We start from the raw sequence: 17922 nt of genomic DNA, 5'->3' as shown, positions 1-17922 counted from the left end.
GGCATGTGTTGCAATGCCTCTTTGTAATTTTTTTAAGTTTGTATGCACATACAAAGTGTATCTCTTTATGTCTCTGTAACTCTCCCTATCTTTATATCTCACTATCATAGCTGCCAACCCTGAGAAATCCAAAATTTTGAGGATTTTCAATTTGTGATTTTTTGCTGTGGTTTCGTGAAAACGCTTAAATATATCTAACATACAATATTATAGGCACTGATGTGTATAAATGCATATTTCACGTCAATCACTTAAAACTGTTTCCAAAAATCAATAGGAACAAATGCAAACAACTTACCTACATTAGAAGATCATAAATGTAAACCTTCACAGTTCACACGTAGGTCTGCACACATAATGATGTTATTTAACTCGACTACATTTGTAGTTTGTTAGAGGAAACATTTATATGTATAAAAAATAATGTAACATTAATAGACCAGGGTCGATAATTTTTGAAACCAAAAAAAATAATAGTGGGATGAAACCCATTAAAAAAGGACGAGAATATAACAAAAATGAAAGGAAAAATAATTTACGGGCGATCTGAGGTCGGGAAGTGGAAGGGGGTGAGTTTTTAAGGGTAAGAAACGGTGTATCTCAATTTCCGGCAACACTACAAGTCCTATGGAAAAAAATTAAATGACAGAGTTGTAGGTAATAAAGAGACCTACAACTTTTGTGATTACACTTTTTTCACATAACCTCACAATTTATGTGAAAAATTCAAATAATCAAGTTTTTGGTTTTTTATTTTTATCTTATGCAAAAAAAAATTTTTTTCACAAAATTTTGTGAAAACTTACCTTTTTATGTTCTAAAGACACTGTAATTTTTTTGATTTGAAATATTTATTTTTTCACCTTATTATCGAAAAAACACCCTAATTTTCAATCGAAAATTCTTGCGTCAAAATATCAGCTTTTTAAAAAAAGTTGGGGAGTTTTTTGTTCGTTGAAATCTCTTCTTTCTGATAATGTGAAAAAATATATACATTACTATGTTAAATGTTCTCAGAAAATGCAAAGAAAAGAAAAAAACTCGAAACCGAAAATTTTTTTTAATCACTATGTACAATTTTGAGCTATTTAGTAAAATTTACACTTTAATTACTTGAAAAACGTAAGATTCTATGTTACATTGATAAACAAAAAAATTACAAATCCATAAATCATAAAGATTGGAATAAACATGCGAAAATAGTTGTTTTAAATATTTAAGATAGGATTTAAAGGGATTTCAATTAAAAAATGTGATTGCTGCAATTTTTTTTAGTCAAAAAGTTGATTTATTAAATTCCAATTACATTTATGTCATAGAAAATCTCGTAATATATGAATAGAAATGTAAATTGTACTATTGAATTTAGATACTTTATACTAATTATTATTATTGATAATAATATTTTAAAATGCATTAATCTTCATATTTATAAATCTTATCTTGAACCCTAATCACTTATCCATTACTTTTTGTCTCTTCGGTGGCATTTCTTCATCGTTAGATTCGACAAACCTCCCCGATTCTAGTAGATCGTCGAAATTTTCAAGACCATCACCGTCTTCGTATCCAATATTATTTTTAGTCTGAACTGGTCCTTCATCCACAATTTCATCTGAATCACTAACTTCCTCGTAGGTTTTTTCTTCCACATTGGTGCATTTGTCAGAACCATGACAATTTGAGCATAAATTTGTGCATTTCAAGCCATGTTTTCGGCAGCCACATTTTAAACTGTTACATCCAGTTTCACAGCTGCAGCAAATAGTTTTGAGCAATATTTCCGGAATTAACTCCTCTATAAATTTGGGCATAATCCCACGTTGATGTTGCTTCCAGCCCCAATCTGTTGCTGTCAGTTCGTTACCTAGCCAAGTTTGAAGTTGATAATATGCCCTGTAACAATGTTGTTCTGCTGCACCTTCTGTGGGTGGGAGATTTGCCAATATGAAAGATGATTTAATTTTTGCCAATTGATATTTTTGGAATCTTAATTGATTCAGTGTTATATTATCTTTTTTACATTTATAAATAGATTTGATTAATTGTAATCCATTTTTTTGATGTCTTTTTTGTTTGCATCTTTTTTATAAAAAATATTGGCCAAATTTGACACATTCTTATCGTCTAATAATTAATTTACAATACTCTTCTTTCCTTTTCCGGCAAATCCAGATGTTGTATCGCAACCAGAAAAACAATGCAGAAGTGCAACGATATTTTTGAAGGATTCATATTTGAAACTATGTATTAGACGTGAAAAATAGATCTTTTACATTTACAGAACCTGGTTTGAGAAAATAAAGGTCATGATTATTTGAAGTTAATTGATTCAAAAGGACCAAAAGATCAATATCTTGACCCACAACAATGACAGTTTTATTGGTATCTCTGGCAATTTCTATCGAAGTTTTAATAATTTTTGCATCAGCATCTTCTTCTGCTTGCTTACAGGAAAATCCTTGTGACTGTAATCTTTTCATTAACGTTTTTATTATTTTGTCCTTGTTTTTCTCGTTAGATAAAATTTTTTCTTGTAGAAATGGTAATTTTGTATGGTTTTGATAATCAAACTCTGGAATATTTTCAGAGGTTTTTCTACGACTACGTTCTCCTTTTTTAGTTGATGGGCTAAAATTATCACTAGGTAACTCAGGTATATAAGTTATCTTAAAATAGCAATAAATAAGCATCTATGCACATAATTTAAAGAATATTCTACAACTTTCTCAAAATATTGTAAATGTCTTATTAAATATTAACTTATTTGTTTGTTAATTATAGTAGTACATTTCGATTTGTAATTTTTTTGTTTATCAATGTAACATAGAATCTTACGTTTTTCAAGTAATTAAAGTGTAAATTTTACTAAATAGCTCAAAATTGTACATAGTGATTAAAAAAAAAATTTCGGATTCGAGTTTTTTTCTTTTCTATGCATTATATTTTTTCACATTATCAGAAAGAAGAGATTTCAACGAACAAAAACTCCCCAACTTTTTTTAAAAAGCTGATATTTTGACGCTAGAATTTTCGATTGAAAATTAGGGTGTTTTTTCGATATTAAGTCAAAATAAACTAATTTCTATAATGTCTATATGGTCTTTATGGTCTATATGGTCTATAAACTAATTTTGATTATAAAATTGTAAATTGAGGTTGGGTTAGTATTTCAGCACATGTATGGGCCTACAAATTAAATGCAGATAATTTTCACTTCTTCAATGACATGCATGTTGAAGATTTAGCCTCCTTTAAAAAATTTGCATCAAAATTCTGTTCATAACAAAGTCCTCTCTGTGATGATTTCAGTTTGACCAGTTTTTCTAGAGTTGCATCACACATTGATGCTCTGAATTGGGTTCTTGTTTTCTTAATTTGTAAAAAAATCCTTTCACACTCTGTATTGCTGTGTGGGATACAGAGAACGGCAAGCATTGCCCTGGAAAGTCTGCCATATTTTAAAGTATTGTCTGGATTTTTTATTTTTCCAACCAATGACCACTTCATATCCATTCTGCTCTGTTTTACCACCTCTTCTGGAATCTCTTGCACCTGAAAAGAGCAAAACTCTGTTTCCAATAAGTCTACTTCTGAATCCATATCTTGGTCTTCATTCTTCACCACAATACTGGGAAACTTTTCAACAAAGAACCTTAGACTGCAGAAAGAAGCAGTATGAAGAGAGTTCATGTCTGCCACTTCTGCGTGTGTCAATATGTCACTATGTCACTTTTCAGTGGAAACTTGTGCAACATGTAATCACAAGCAGACATATAGTATTTTCTAAATGAAGTAAAAAATATTTCTTTTTGTTTCTGATCCAGTTTCTCTAACGACCTGTGTGCTGCACTACCTATCACCAAATCTGAATCATCTTTCTGATTAGTTTTATTATGATAATCAACATCAAGAATAGAAGATGTGACTACAGATGCAATAACAAATCTGGTAATCAAATTTCGAAACAAATCTGTCAAACAGACTTCAGAACATGAATAAGGGGGGGGGGGGGGGGGGGGGGTTCAGCTGATTGCAAAAAAGTATTTGACTTTTCAAAAACTGGTATAACATTCAGGACAAATAAACAAAATGTTTTGGAGAGGTCTGATGACATGAACATGAAAATTCTTTCTTCCCTGCAGAAATGTTCCAATTCTAATTTTTTTGTAGAGGTAGTAGGCATAATATTCTGCTTCTTTGAGTTACCTATCTTAGTGCAATCAGACCTTGGTTTCTTCACGACAATTGCAGAAGAGTCCACCTGTCTTTTCTTCTTTGATGATAGTTTGTCAGTTTCTGGTAGAACATGATGACCTATGTCAGCTTTTGTGGACTGTGAATCAGATTTAGGCCTACCTTCTTGAAAATGTTCAAGTTTAGGAATTCTATAGCTCTGCAAACATGTAGTTCCCTCTTTTCTATGATTAGACTTTGTTTCTTCCAAGAAGAAACTTGTAAGGGGCTGCCACTGTTCAACTAACCATCCTAAACACCTTCCCAACGACAACCAACGTGTACACACATGTTTTAATATCTTAGCTACATCTGTGTCATGTAATTTCTGGAACTGTTTTAGTTGTTCTTTGCGTTTTTCACTCTTTTGTAAATAATAATAAATATCTACTAACATCTCATCAATTTTAACAGGGATACAAGCTGCAGCTTTTTCAGCAGCTAAATCTATTAGATGGCAAGGGCATCCAATAACAATTAAATTTGGCATTTCTTGCTTCAGGACATTAGCTACGCCACTTTTGTTACCAATCATCACTGGTGCGTTATCTGCACTTAGAGCTAGACAGTTAGAAAGAGGGATGCCATTTTCTTTCAAATCTCTCAGGAGAAGGTTGCCAACATTTAAACCAGTTGAATTACCCTCTAAAACTGGGACAGACAACAGATTACTCACCACTGCAGATGTCTCTTTGTTGTAGAAAGTAACGATTGGATACAGCTTTGCATCACCCTGATTGCTTCCATCCGTCGCCACTGAAAAAACTTCACTTTTCAAGATCTCAAAATTAGTTGCATGAGTTTCCTCTTCCATTTCTGCAATTATAGCTGATGTTTTTGTTCTTGCGCAGCTGTATTTTTTTGCAATTTCGCTGTCCGGGAACATTTTCCTGAACAACGAGCCCGCGTGATCAGCACAAGTTATTGGCAAATTGTGTTCCACAATAAAAGACGTAAATAAACATTCTGCACGAATTATACGGCTCTCAGATGTATCAGAAACAAAATTCAGCTTCTTATTTGAATCAATGCACTTTACGCTATCATGTTTTTTTGTTTGGCAGTGTTTAAACACATCGTTTCTGCCAGCATGCGCGAGTGAAAAATCACAACGGCACGCAACACAATATGCATAATTTTCACCTTTACGAGACGATATGATGTGCGGAAACTCTTCTGCATATAACTTGTTGAAAGTTGTTTTGTAGTGTTTCTTCACGCCGCACTGCTGTGACATCATAAACATTGAATATAGATGCTAATCCACTACGTAACCAACAACACGTCTAGAAACAAACACAGCAGCCATTAACGATCAAAAGCAACTGTTCGAAAAAAGCAACAGGTCGAAGTTATTCGATCTCGAATCGAGGTCACAAGCGATATATCTCCGACCAATCTAGTGCGATACGATTGTATTGATACAGTTACAATCTATTGACACAAAAACGTACAAGGTAAAAAAAAAAAAAAAAAAACGAAAAATCGTGAGGGCGTGACATATATCTACAAATAGTGAGCCTCACGCCAAAATCGTGAGAGTTGGCAGCTATGCACTATATATAGCCATATCTGTCTATATATCAATATCACTCTCTCTCGACTTGCACGCCACCATTATTATTCAGACCATAGAAAAGAGTAGCTGATATAAAGTACTTACTGGTATGTTTCTTGAGCAAATTCACAACATGATGGCATTATTACGATTCTTCCTAGCGAGTTCTTTTCAAGCTATTAAACACATTTATAGCATATTAGCCTTTATACAGCTACTATATCAGGTACTTCAGAACATATAACCATTCCATAGATAAATACTGCCTTGGATTCCAAGGTCAAGTGGGCAAAATTTCATAGAGATTAGATGAATGATGAGTTATCAAAACAATGACAAAATTATATCAAGCATAAATAAATTTTGCATTAAGGATTGGTTTTATCAGAATCTCACCTAGACAGTACAGTAACTACCATTACAACAATTTTCTGTCCAACACAGTCAAATGTTTTGTTCCCGCCAATAATAAGAGAGATGTTATTTTTATGTATTTTTTTCAGTTTAAGATGTTGCCCATAAATATCTTTTCCCATATAAAACAATGTATTTTAAAGTTGAAAGCCATTATTTGTTAACATATTACCAGTTATTTAATTAACAGAAGTAGTTGATGTGTAAAGTTTCTTTCAAAGACTTTTCAATCTTATAGTCTTTATCTGCAGCACATTCATATTTGGTTAAGATGATTGCTGTATAGAGTGCGCTTGCATAGTCAAATATCTATATCAATAACACGCTCTGTCTTTTGCTGAGTGAACTGCATTTAATAGCCTGCATTCTTTCGTGGTTAGTCTGTACTATGATGATAGAATGGCGAGATTTTACCAAGAATAATTAAATTATGCTTTAAGGTTGTTTTTTTTATCAAAATCTCACTTCAACAGTGACCTTCCCCCTTGTATGAAGGTCAAGAGTGCCAAGTTTCAACACAATTCAATGAACAATGCGTAAGCATGTATATAAGATTATGTAATGCATGGTAAATTGAGCTGCAAACTAGGCATATTTTAGTCTTACACTTGATAGGTGATTTGTTAGTTTGGATTCACATCTACAGGTTATTTCACCATTCTTCTTAACTCTGAATAATGCTATATACATGATACACATTGCTTTAAGTAATGACACAATTACTCTGGCATCATCAAAGATTCTGCCCATGCGGAAGACAACTGGCGTTCATTCTGTTCTCAAGTTTAGCAGTCGTGTGTCCGGAATGAGCAAGCCAAACATTTCTGCGAGGGTGGCTTTGACAATACTTGGAAGAAACCTCATCAATTCACAATATAGTAAAATGAGCTCTTAGTTGTGCCACAGCCATTATTTAGAACTACATGGACTCTCTCTCTCATAAGGTAATTATCAGCTTTCATTGATGCCCTGCCACATTACAGTCATTGACCAGAGTATCTTTGTGGTACAGCTTCTGGCACTGCCCGCTGATACACAAGTCAGTACCTACCCTTTCCCTAGCCCTACGGAACAGCCACTGATTGTGTCTAGAAAGCTCTTATTTGAATTTGGTCCCTATGCTATTATTAGAGCCAAGGTAGTTTCGTCATTAAAAAAGGTGGATTTCATCTTTATCATCATTAAAAATTAAACCACACATGGTCAAGTGTAAGACAAGGAACTTAGCCACTGTAAAACAAGACAAAATTTAAAAAAAAATATGAGGCACAATTATATTGATCAACGGCTTACATAATTTGTGGCCAAGACACTTAAAATGTGTATATAAAACAACACTACACATAGTCATGAAAGTAAGTTAAACAAAAAACTGCAACCAAAACATTTGATGTTTTTCTGTAATGTTCTTTAGTTCATGAGAAAATTATAAATATGAAAACAAAATGACCAGCCAAAATTTTTTTTTAAAAAATTCAATGTCTAGTCAAGATTTTTGTGTTTGTTTTTTTAATTTTTCAAGTTATGTTATTTTTATTTTTAAAGTATCCTGCATTAATATATATTACTGAAAAGTCAAAACAAGAAACTATAATTGGTACTAAACCTTATTCACTTTACAAGCAGTGAAAATAAATAATTGGTTATTTCTGGTATCAACATATCTTAATTTTTGTTACTGTCTTATTGTTTCAATACTTTTATTAACTTAACTTAAAAAAAAGTATAGTTTTTTACCTAGTAAATATAGTACATTTAAAAAAAACCTAAACCAAAGGTATGAAATTATATATATATATACACATACACACACACACACACATATATATATATATGTATATATACATACACACACATATATATATATATATACACACACACAAAAATAATACTCAAAATGAGGTAATTTAGGTTATTTTCAATGCATTACTATGTAATATTGCCTCTGGCTTTAACCAACCATGAAATAAAGCACCAACAATTGTGATTTAAAGGTATGCTATGTATTTGTGATAGTAATTGTTTTTAATACCCTAAAAAAATTTGTTTTGCATTTTTAATGATTTATTTTAGTGTAATGAAATTGTAAACTTTATTGTGTACATAAAAAACTTTTCCAGAGGATAGTACAACACTGATACATATTTTTTTTTGTTTTGTGACATGTTTTTAGTATTACGCTCTTGTATACTGTCATGGTTTGTGTTGCTGGATAACAAAACAATTCTAATTGAATTTTTCGAAAATCAAAAAAGGGATGCAAAATCCTACCCTTAAGAAGAGAAAAATTAGCTTAGGTGAAAAGTAAATGCATGGATGTAAAAATAATGTTTTTTAATACAGTATGTAGATATAAAAAGTATATTGACAAAAGGAAGACAAACATGTAAGATGTGTTAAATAAGATTGCACGTAGCATGAAATGGTATAATATTACTTAGTTTTTTCCATGTGGAATTCACGTGCTAATGTTTAAAATTTTACTTGTAGCTGGAAAATGCACTATATACGTGCTCATATTTCTGGCTTTACATTAAATGGAATAAAGATGTTGACACAGCTTTAGGTTAAATAGTTTTTTTAATCTCTAGACCTATACAATATTCATTCCCGTGTGTATAATACATACTGCAACGTGCCTTACGAGCAGTCCTTTCTCTTAATACTGTTCATCAGTAGAAGTTGTGCAATAAATATACTACAACCTTATAATATATGTACACATGTAGTGAGAGTCACAAAAGAACTCAGAATTGACATAACAATGCACAAAAAACTTTTCACACGAGTTACATATTTAAGAAAAAAAATATTCCTCCAATAAAACTGTCTTTTTCTTAGATATCTGAACAGACTGTACACAAATTAAAGCTTAAGCTTAAGTTGTTGCATTTGCTTGAGTTTACTTGGCAAATCCCATCTCTTAACTTCACTTGTTCATTGCAATGCATGACATTAAAATATTTTAAAACTCGACATTAATATTTAATCTATTTAACAATTTGTTCACAATAAAGCTAACAAAAAAACGTAAGTACATAATAAAGATTGTAATAAAAAAATACTTTAGCAGATTACACTGCTGTCAATAAATAACTATGAATACTTCAGAATATTGCAATATAGTTCACATAAAAGTACATTATCACTTCCAACACTGAAACATTGGATGCTTTGAATTGTCTATCATAGGTAATATCATCCTTGGACTGGCAAGTGTGTGTTCAGTAACATTTAAGTTATTTTTCTCAAATATACAGAAGCTGGATTAAGGTAAATATTTTCGGCAAACATTAGAAACCTGGTAGAACATTACAGTTTCTCTTGTACATGAAAAAAAAATTCCCAACATTACACACTGGAACTATAAGGTAAGAAACAAGTTGCAAATTATCTCATCTTGGAACCTCATCAGGGCACTTTCACGTTGGCTCCATTTTTCAAAATTAACTAGAACATAATTACTGGCGTGTTATTTTTAGTAAAACTTCTCTTTCATCGCAATATCCATCACTATTATTTGTGTATGCAAACATCTACAAACGTTTTAGAATGTAGGCACTGTGAATACACACATTAGTCAACTGTCTGACCCGTGATGTCTAAAATGCATTACAATAATGGTATTTTTTAAATTTTGAATGAAAATTCTTTATCTTATTGATAATATATCCAAATTTACACAAACATACATGTTAAAATCACTTCAATGTAAGTCAACTGATAATTGAAATTGTAGCAGAAAGTTCACACTACTGAAACTACTCAGACAGGTCAAAAACTCATGAAGGTAGCATTCAGATGTTTTTAACAGATTAAGATATATAACTACGGCCCAGCATTAATGCCCAATTTCTACGTATTCTTAACAGCCAATCATCACTCATTCTCATCATGAAAACTGTCAAAATTTAAGCAATCTAAAAAAAATTACATTCTCAGTGTTTTTAGATTTAGTTTTTTCCCTATGCCAGAGGAAAATTTAACCTATGTCCAATATCTCCCCCATTAAAAAACATCACAAAACACTTTTTTTGCCTCTACAGGAGCATACCATAACCTCACGAGTCTTTTGAAATGTACATCTCTAAATTAGCTAGCAAAATATCTGTGATTTATAAAATAACATTTTCAATTCAAGTACAGTATGTACTCACATCTCCTTTTGGACCCTCTCATCTTATTAACACTGCCTACATTAAATTAAAGTACAAATTAGTTATCGGTATAAAAAGATTTTGCATAACAGAGGCAACATGACAATAGTTAATATGCCAAGCCAATGATATACAAGTAAGCATTACAACACACGCACATTTCTCTCTTATCATACTTTAGTCCTGGCATAAAGAAAACCAGGTAAGGTTAATATTTCTCCGAAGTAAAGCTTAGCTGTATCTGAAATAACAAAAGATGAAGTTCACTGTGCTGATTTTAGTACATAATAATTTAAAACAACTGTTATGTACTATTTTTTGTAATGTATTTCAAGCACTAATTACGTACAGTAAACTTAAATTTGTATCAGGAACATGAAACGCAGACCTCGGAGAACTGGTTAATTAAAATGCTGCTTATATATTCCTCCAGCCTGGCACAAGTTTCTCTGTGTGCTATTTTTTATTAAAGGACAGGGAACAAAGAAGAAAGAATAACTTGCCGCACAGGAGTAGAAAAATTAAATACAAAGGAGGTGGAAGTACCTGCTGCCTCTCCACCAGACGGAGAAAGACAGAATGGATACACAGTACCGTGTTGATTGCGTTCCAATAAGTTGAGAGTACACAAAGACTTCACTTGTGCTCAGAATTCCACTGAAGACAGATATACCCAAATTCAAGGCCCTACCGTGAAACGGTTTATCTACAGGATTTAAATTATTTTTGTAGTCAGGGAATTTACTTAAACTCTTGGAAAAGTTTTGGACATACCCCAATGATAATTTGAGGGAGAAATTTCATGCTCCAGTCTGCCATCCCTCAGAATTAAAATCATTTTTTTATGGTGTTTTAGTGCATAGTCACACATACACTGTAAAATTTTATATGCAAGGTTCTGTTAAATTTGGAAAGAAAAAAGTCAAAACAGAACTAGACAATCCAATAGGGATGGTGGAGGGTGGAATTTATTTATTTCAGATTTGAGTGAACATCCTGAGTTAATTCACAGGAATATGCAATATGGAAAGCAAATAGCTGCACATACAACTGAAATGTCTACTGCAAACATTATCAATGCACCGAAAAAACTTGCGATCTAAAAAGAAAAAAAAAACAGTTAAAATGTGTGTGGCAAGTAAAAAAGACAAATTCTGTGAAAACTACAACCTAGGGCTTAACGTCACATCAAAGTTAGGGTCATTAGAAACGTAGAGGAATGAAAATAGGATGGGAACACCCGTCATGTTTCCCACTTGCGAAAAAATATAATCCTATCCCACCGGTAACTGAACCCAGAATGCCTTGGAGAGAAGCAAACAATCACTGAACCATCATGCCAAACAACCCCCTACTCCAAGATACTGTACCTGTAGGGACATAAAAAACTTAGTTCGGACTGTTCACCACCATTACTCTTAGCAAATTTACTAGCTGACCATCAGTGAAAAAAAACTTGTACGTATATGAGCTTGTAGTCACTAAATTAGCACGTATTGATTACATAGGGAAAATTAAACTCTTTTACACTAAGAGTTGAAATTGTTATATTTTCTTGAATTATTTTGAAACCAAACCTTTCTTGTTTACTTAAGTTTTAACATTTTAGTTTCAAATTGCATGAAAAAATACCAAAGCTTATTTTTTTTAAAACTTTGTGTTTAAACTGCTAATTAAAAATCCTACGACCAATCAGAACCCAGCAATGAGTAGCAAGAAGACCGGACCAGCGTGGATTTGTAGGCAAGCAGCTAGTTAACTTGCTCAATGCAACTGACACATTACTGTTAGTTTCTGCTTGCAATAGGATACCACTGAATTTCTTTACATCAGGACTAAAGGAAAGATGAAAACTGTTGTGATCATGAAGTATGAATTTCAAGAAAGTTGAGCTACATAGAACATGATAACTGCAAGTTTCTAGTACATCAACTGTCAAATAACTGAATATACTGTAAATTCCAGGATATAAGACGAAGTGTGCTTTCCAATATTTAAATTCAAAAAATTTTTTTTTTTGCTTTATTTAAAACATGTAACTTGTCAACTGGTAGTTTTACTAAAAAAAAAGTTGCTAAGTTTTAACTTATAAATTTTTCAGCACAGAAAAAAAAAGACCATATCATAAATTAAAGCTAAGGTACAGAACACAGCAACTTGGAGGTTCAAAAGGTGATTGCATATGTTAAACACAGGCTCAAGGTAGTCATTCATTCTAAAACTGGTTCTTCTCCTACCTCCTTCATATGCAGACTCCATGCGACAGATATACCTAAGTACTGTCAAGATTAGTAGCAGTTCTAAGCTTGCACAAAATTATCGTCTTATATGCCAGAACATACAGTAGCTCACATTTTTTTTTTTTTTTAAATGAGACATCTACTGACAATAGTAAACCACAACCAAACAGATACTGCTCAACATTATACATCCAACACAATTAACTTTCGGTGCCAAATGCTCATAATATTAATCAAAACAAGCATTTGGTCCTACACAGCCATTTCACAATCTTTGACAGAAAGACATTTCCAAACATGTTCCCACTTTTTACACCTCCTACTGCAAAAATGCATGTGAAGCTATTAATGTTTAGCAACTGTCCATCAAAATTAGTGACATGAGTGGCATTCTAAAACATTAAAGGCAGCAAATAAGCTACAAGCATATCTTCATAAAGAAAGAAAACAAGTATGAAAACATTACCACAGAAATGTACATCAAATGCTTTCTTTATACATTCAAAATTCAATAACCATACATGAACGACAGCAAGAATATTTCATTTTCAGAGCCACTGTTTCCCAAAACGATAGCAAATCAAGCTTTGAGGTATGCCCAACTTACAATAGTTTCCTGTTAAACATTCCTGCTTGTAGAAATTTTATGTTGAATAATCTGCCTTCACTTGACCACCAACACTTTCTTCAATAGGAATTATGTCCACATGCAAAATAGCATAGATTCTTGGAACCCTCCAGGAATGTTCTAACAGGATTTCACCGCATCCGATTGGTTTGCTTGCAGACACTTCCCCAATAGGATGTGCGGTAGAGAAGTGGATGAAGGGGACCGGAGGCACTAATTTACATTTGACCCACCATTTAGACTGAAATATACATCCTCCTGTGCTTTACTCCAATTATGGTTAGGTTTTTTTAAACCTCAAGCTTGCATACACACAGCAGGTACAGAACTAAACTGTTAGCTATGGGCTTGATTTTTTTCCCCCTGATATAGTAGAAAAAAATTTTTGTTATAAATACAATGAAATTTTTTTTTTTTAATTTCCCCACCCTGGTTTCATTTTTTGTTATGTGGGAAACAACAAAACATGTAAATTTCCCATCTGTTTTTAAAACTATATCAACTGGCTGCATCAATATACAAATTAGAAAAATTAACTAAACCAAAATCCTTTCACACACCTTTCCAGATTTCTATTCCACAAAATGTTGCATGCCTAGAAGAGAGGGAGGAAAAAGGATGGGACCAACCATTAATCTGAACAGTGCTGAAAAACCTTGCTGAAAATGCAACTGATGTTCTATAATTCTACTTGTAACTGTACCCATACAAAACACTTTTGAGAAATAATTCTTCAGGTTGCATTGTAATGATAACTAAGGCAGGATGAAATTGAGACACTTTTACACCCAATTTCAGTATAACTCTTACAGCACTTCATAATTACCACAAAGAAACTATTGCAAAAAAAAAGACCAAACATTGTCATCCACTCTAACATTACGGCACTTAATTTCTATCACAAAAGTCTAAGACTCGACATGTTCCTTGGCACTCAAGTTACTTCGCCCAAATAATGCACACTTCAGAGTCAACACAATGCAAGACTGTATATGAGTCGACAAAGCGATACTATTTATATCAGTTCAGCATATCAGGTACAGCCATGAAGAATTTTATCACCCTGGAGTGCCTTCAGTACAATCACACAGCCACTGGCATTAAGAAACTAATCAATAATTTCTCTAGCACTAAACATGAACGCAAGTAAGCATCTCCACTCCAGATTGCAATGTCTTAAATTGGCACACTACGTCTTGTGTTACGGCCTGTTTCAAAAGCACCACTCTGCCTTGGAGTTGGAAAACAACCCAAAGGAACTTCATGCCTGTGCAAACTCCTTGACAGCCTTCAAGGGGTGTGCTGACAGCTATTTCCCTCAGCACGCAAGGAATCCACAGCCCACCACCATGTACATCACGTACCAGAAACGTTCATTGTCTGCTAAAAACAACTAATGCCAAAACTAGGCTGCAATGCAAAATGATAAATTATTGTTTAGCCAATATAAATACAATGTCACTATGAATCTAACTTCACAAACATAACAGGTCACAAAATTTGAATGCCTCAAAAAACCTCAAATTATTATAATCACCACAATTTTCCATAAAAGGAACAATCAGTGACTGCAAAAATGAACTGAGCCTAAATAATTTACGCATCTTTAACTGTGAAAAATCCATTCCACCTTACGTATAACAGCATAATTTTTAACATTTTTCTCAATAATTACTGCAAACAAAAAGTTCACATTAAAATTTAATTTTTGCACACAAAATTTGTTCAAAAATAGTTAGCCAATATATGTAAATTTTGCACCCAGCTACAATACACAAAACATAAACAACTCGGGGAACATCATAATATCTGAAAGTGAGATCATTAAAAATTATACCAGTGATTTGTAGGTAGTTATATAATATTTCAATAAGAGATCAAGATGAGCATTTACTGAACTCATTATCATGCAAATTGACATGTAAAATTTACATTTAACACACGGATCATAACATTACTCTCACTACCATAACATTACCAAGCAAACCCAATTATTATGTCAATGCTGAAGTCATACTGTGTAAGTATTAACAAAATTCAAAAAACAGCAGGTCAGATCTTTAAATAATGCCACTTACAGTGTAAAATGGAAAAGCGCAAAACTGAGAATTCATTGGGGTTTTGGGAGAGGCGCACATGTACAGGAAATCGTCAGACTGCAACTGAGTCCTGTTGAGGGTGGGCTCTGAGGCAGAGCGGTGAATCTTGGGCAAGGATTGTAAAGCGCTTTCCAAGGATGCTAGAATCTGCCGGAACAGAGGCCGCTCATCCCGGATGAACTTGAGACAATCCTCCGTCAATCTGCGCAATGCCTTCGGCACATCGGACCGCAAATTAGTGAGGTCTGGCCGCAGGAAGCCTCGGCCCACCATGAACAGGATCTGATCCTTATTGTTAATGTTGGAGTACGGAAGTTGCCCTGCGAGCAACTCGTACAGAACCACTCCGAAAGCATACACGTCCGACTGGAAACTGTAAGGGCTCTCTTCCTGCATGCGGATCACCTCGGGGGCCATCCACAAAATGGACCCTGTCGGCTGCTGGAACTGCTGCGACCCTGACCATCTTGTCTTCACTGTTGCCAGCCCAAAGTCCCCAATCTTTACCGTCATGTCGTCATGCAAGAATATGTTGTTGCTCTTCAAGTCTCTGTGGATGATGTTTTTCGCATGGAGGTAGTCCATGCCCTGCGCTGTCTGCCGCCCGATGTCTATCAGTGGAACCAGCTCAAACTTAGTTTCAACGACATGCAAATGTTTGTAAAGGCTGGAGCCCTCACACCACTGGGTGACTATAGCCAACTGAGGCTTGCCCACGCAACCCATAAACAACAAAATGTTCACGTGCCGAGTCTTTCGCAGCACCGCGACCTCGTTCTTAAATGCCTGCAGCTGTGCAGGCGTTGGATTCTTCACGTTGAGCGTTTTCACGGCCACCGAGCCGTGCCAGTGGCCCTTGTAAACAGTCCCAAATGAACCAGACCCTATTCGTGGACCAATGAGTATCTCATCCGCAGGGATCTCCCAGTCTTCGATTGATTCGCGAGGTGTGCGGATTTTGTTACCACTCTCATCTGCACTTCGAGCTCGAGGACGCCACGGCCTCAGTGTGTTTGTTGGCGACGCCTGGGCACTTTGACTGTGAGAAGGCTTTGTGGGACTGCTGCCAGGACTGTATGTGGACAGAGTGGTCCCTCCGCCAGGTCCCGAAGCAACAGTGGCCGCACGCGATTCATAATTTACAAATTCTTCCCTCAGCCCTATATCGTGACTGACTACATTGAAGCAGACATTAGGCGCTGAGCTGGAACGTTCCCTTGTACCCAAAGAAGGTGTGTGTGGGTGCCTTGGGGACATTCCTCGAGGCTGGGAAGGAGGCAATGTCTTGCCTGTCCCAAATGCTGTCGATGTCTGTAACAACCCAGTAGAATTAACTTTATTTTGTGCTAACAATATCTCAAAATAAGTGCTGTCTGGCACCCTGTATTGCTGACAAAGAGCTGGAACACCTGTGGCACAGCGCTGATGAAATTTATAACCACAAGTCCGACAATAAAAACCTTGGAATAGAAGACGGTTACAACATTCACAAAAAGCTAAAGAGAAAAATGTTTTACGCACGAAGTTGTGTGAAATACTAGTTGTGATTGAGAACTTGTTTAAAATCTCGACAGTTATCTCTTCTCCCTCCAGGGATGAAATGTCGGCCTCCCAAGGTACGGTAATCGCGCTCTGGCCTTTGTAAACCACGCACATTTCAGGAGTCAATTTGCGAAGCTTTAAAGCTTTCGAAAGCGCTTCTCGCAACGTCTGTCCTGGTCTCACTTGAACACTCGTCCTCTGTTGATTAGGTAAATGCGCACGGACAACAGATTTCAATGGGGACCTAGGAACAGATTTGGGTGATATGTCACCTCCCCCTCCACTACACACGGCAAAATCTTGCAGACTGTCACTGCCTGTGTTTACATTTATCAAGTCCACTAGCTCATGTTCTTTTGCCTCGAAATTGTGAAGTTTACTTGTCAATTCCTGGTATTCTATAAGGTAGTCGGATGGTGGGTCCTGGATATCCCCAAATTTCTTGTTCAACGCGTCGATATTCTTTCTTGTCAAACGAATCATACTCCGAATATTATGAAGTTCGTCGTATACAGGATCACTATTTTCTTCATAGTCACATGCCCGTGCTGGACTATTTAGTGAAAGTGTAGGAACTGTCCCAACCAATCTCGATTCTTTAATAACCGCCATTTTACAGCAAAATCACTGCAATAAATTTTTATACTTTCCAAACAATTTTCTCCATCTTGAACACAAAACATTTGAAGATCAATTATGAAATAATGGGTCAATGTGACGTTGAGCTAACCCCAATAGCCGCGCGCCAATTGGGGTGGCTATTGGCTCGGCAACTGTTATCTAATATTGTTTGGTCGACGCCAGGTTGTGAAAGAAAATTAACAGGTTGAGTACATCCGTTACAAATATAAATAAATTGTTAAATAGTTAATTAAATTAATTTTTAACTGTAATCGTAATAAAATAAAGAAAACACATAACTAACTTGCGCATGTTACGTTCTGCGCGTTGCCCTGAACTGCACTTAGGGCCAGTCTTACCATCCTCTGGACAAACTTCCAGGTAGCTACCCTGCGGATAAGCTACCCGGACCCTTTACCCGATGGCC

At 34.8% G+C, this 17922-nt stretch overlaps 1 protein-coding gene across 1 annotated transcript; it reads right to left on the bottom strand.

The window, feature by feature from the left end:
- Positions 1-8769: 8769 nt before the first annotated feature.
- On the bottom strand, positions 8770-17486 carry LOC134542488 (raf homolog serine/threonine-protein kinase Raf). The gene has a single exon (XM_063386818.1). It carries the CDS (start codon positions 17484-17486, stop codon positions 15294-15296), a length of 2193 nt encoding a protein of 730 aa, XP_063242888.1. The 3' UTR covers positions 8770-15293.
- Positions 17487-17922: the final 436 nt, after the last annotated feature.

Source organism: Bacillus rossius, assembly GCF_032445375.1.
Source record: "Bacillus rossius redtenbacheri isolate Brsri chromosome 4 unlocalized genomic scaffold, Brsri_v3 Brsri_v3_scf4_2, whole genome shotgun sequence".
Taxonomy (NCBI): Eukaryota; Metazoa; Arthropoda; class Insecta; order Phasmatodea; family Bacillidae; genus Bacillus; species Bacillus rossius.
The sequence above is the reverse complement of the archived record's forward strand: the minus strand, read 5'-3'. Positions and strand labels throughout refer to the sequence as shown.

Bases quoted from the DNA above. Each gene is read 5' to 3' on its own strand.
- LOC134542488 (XM_063386818.1), bottom strand. From the start codon at position 17,486: ATGGCGGTTATTAAAGAATCGAGATTGGTTGGGACAGTTCCTACACTT.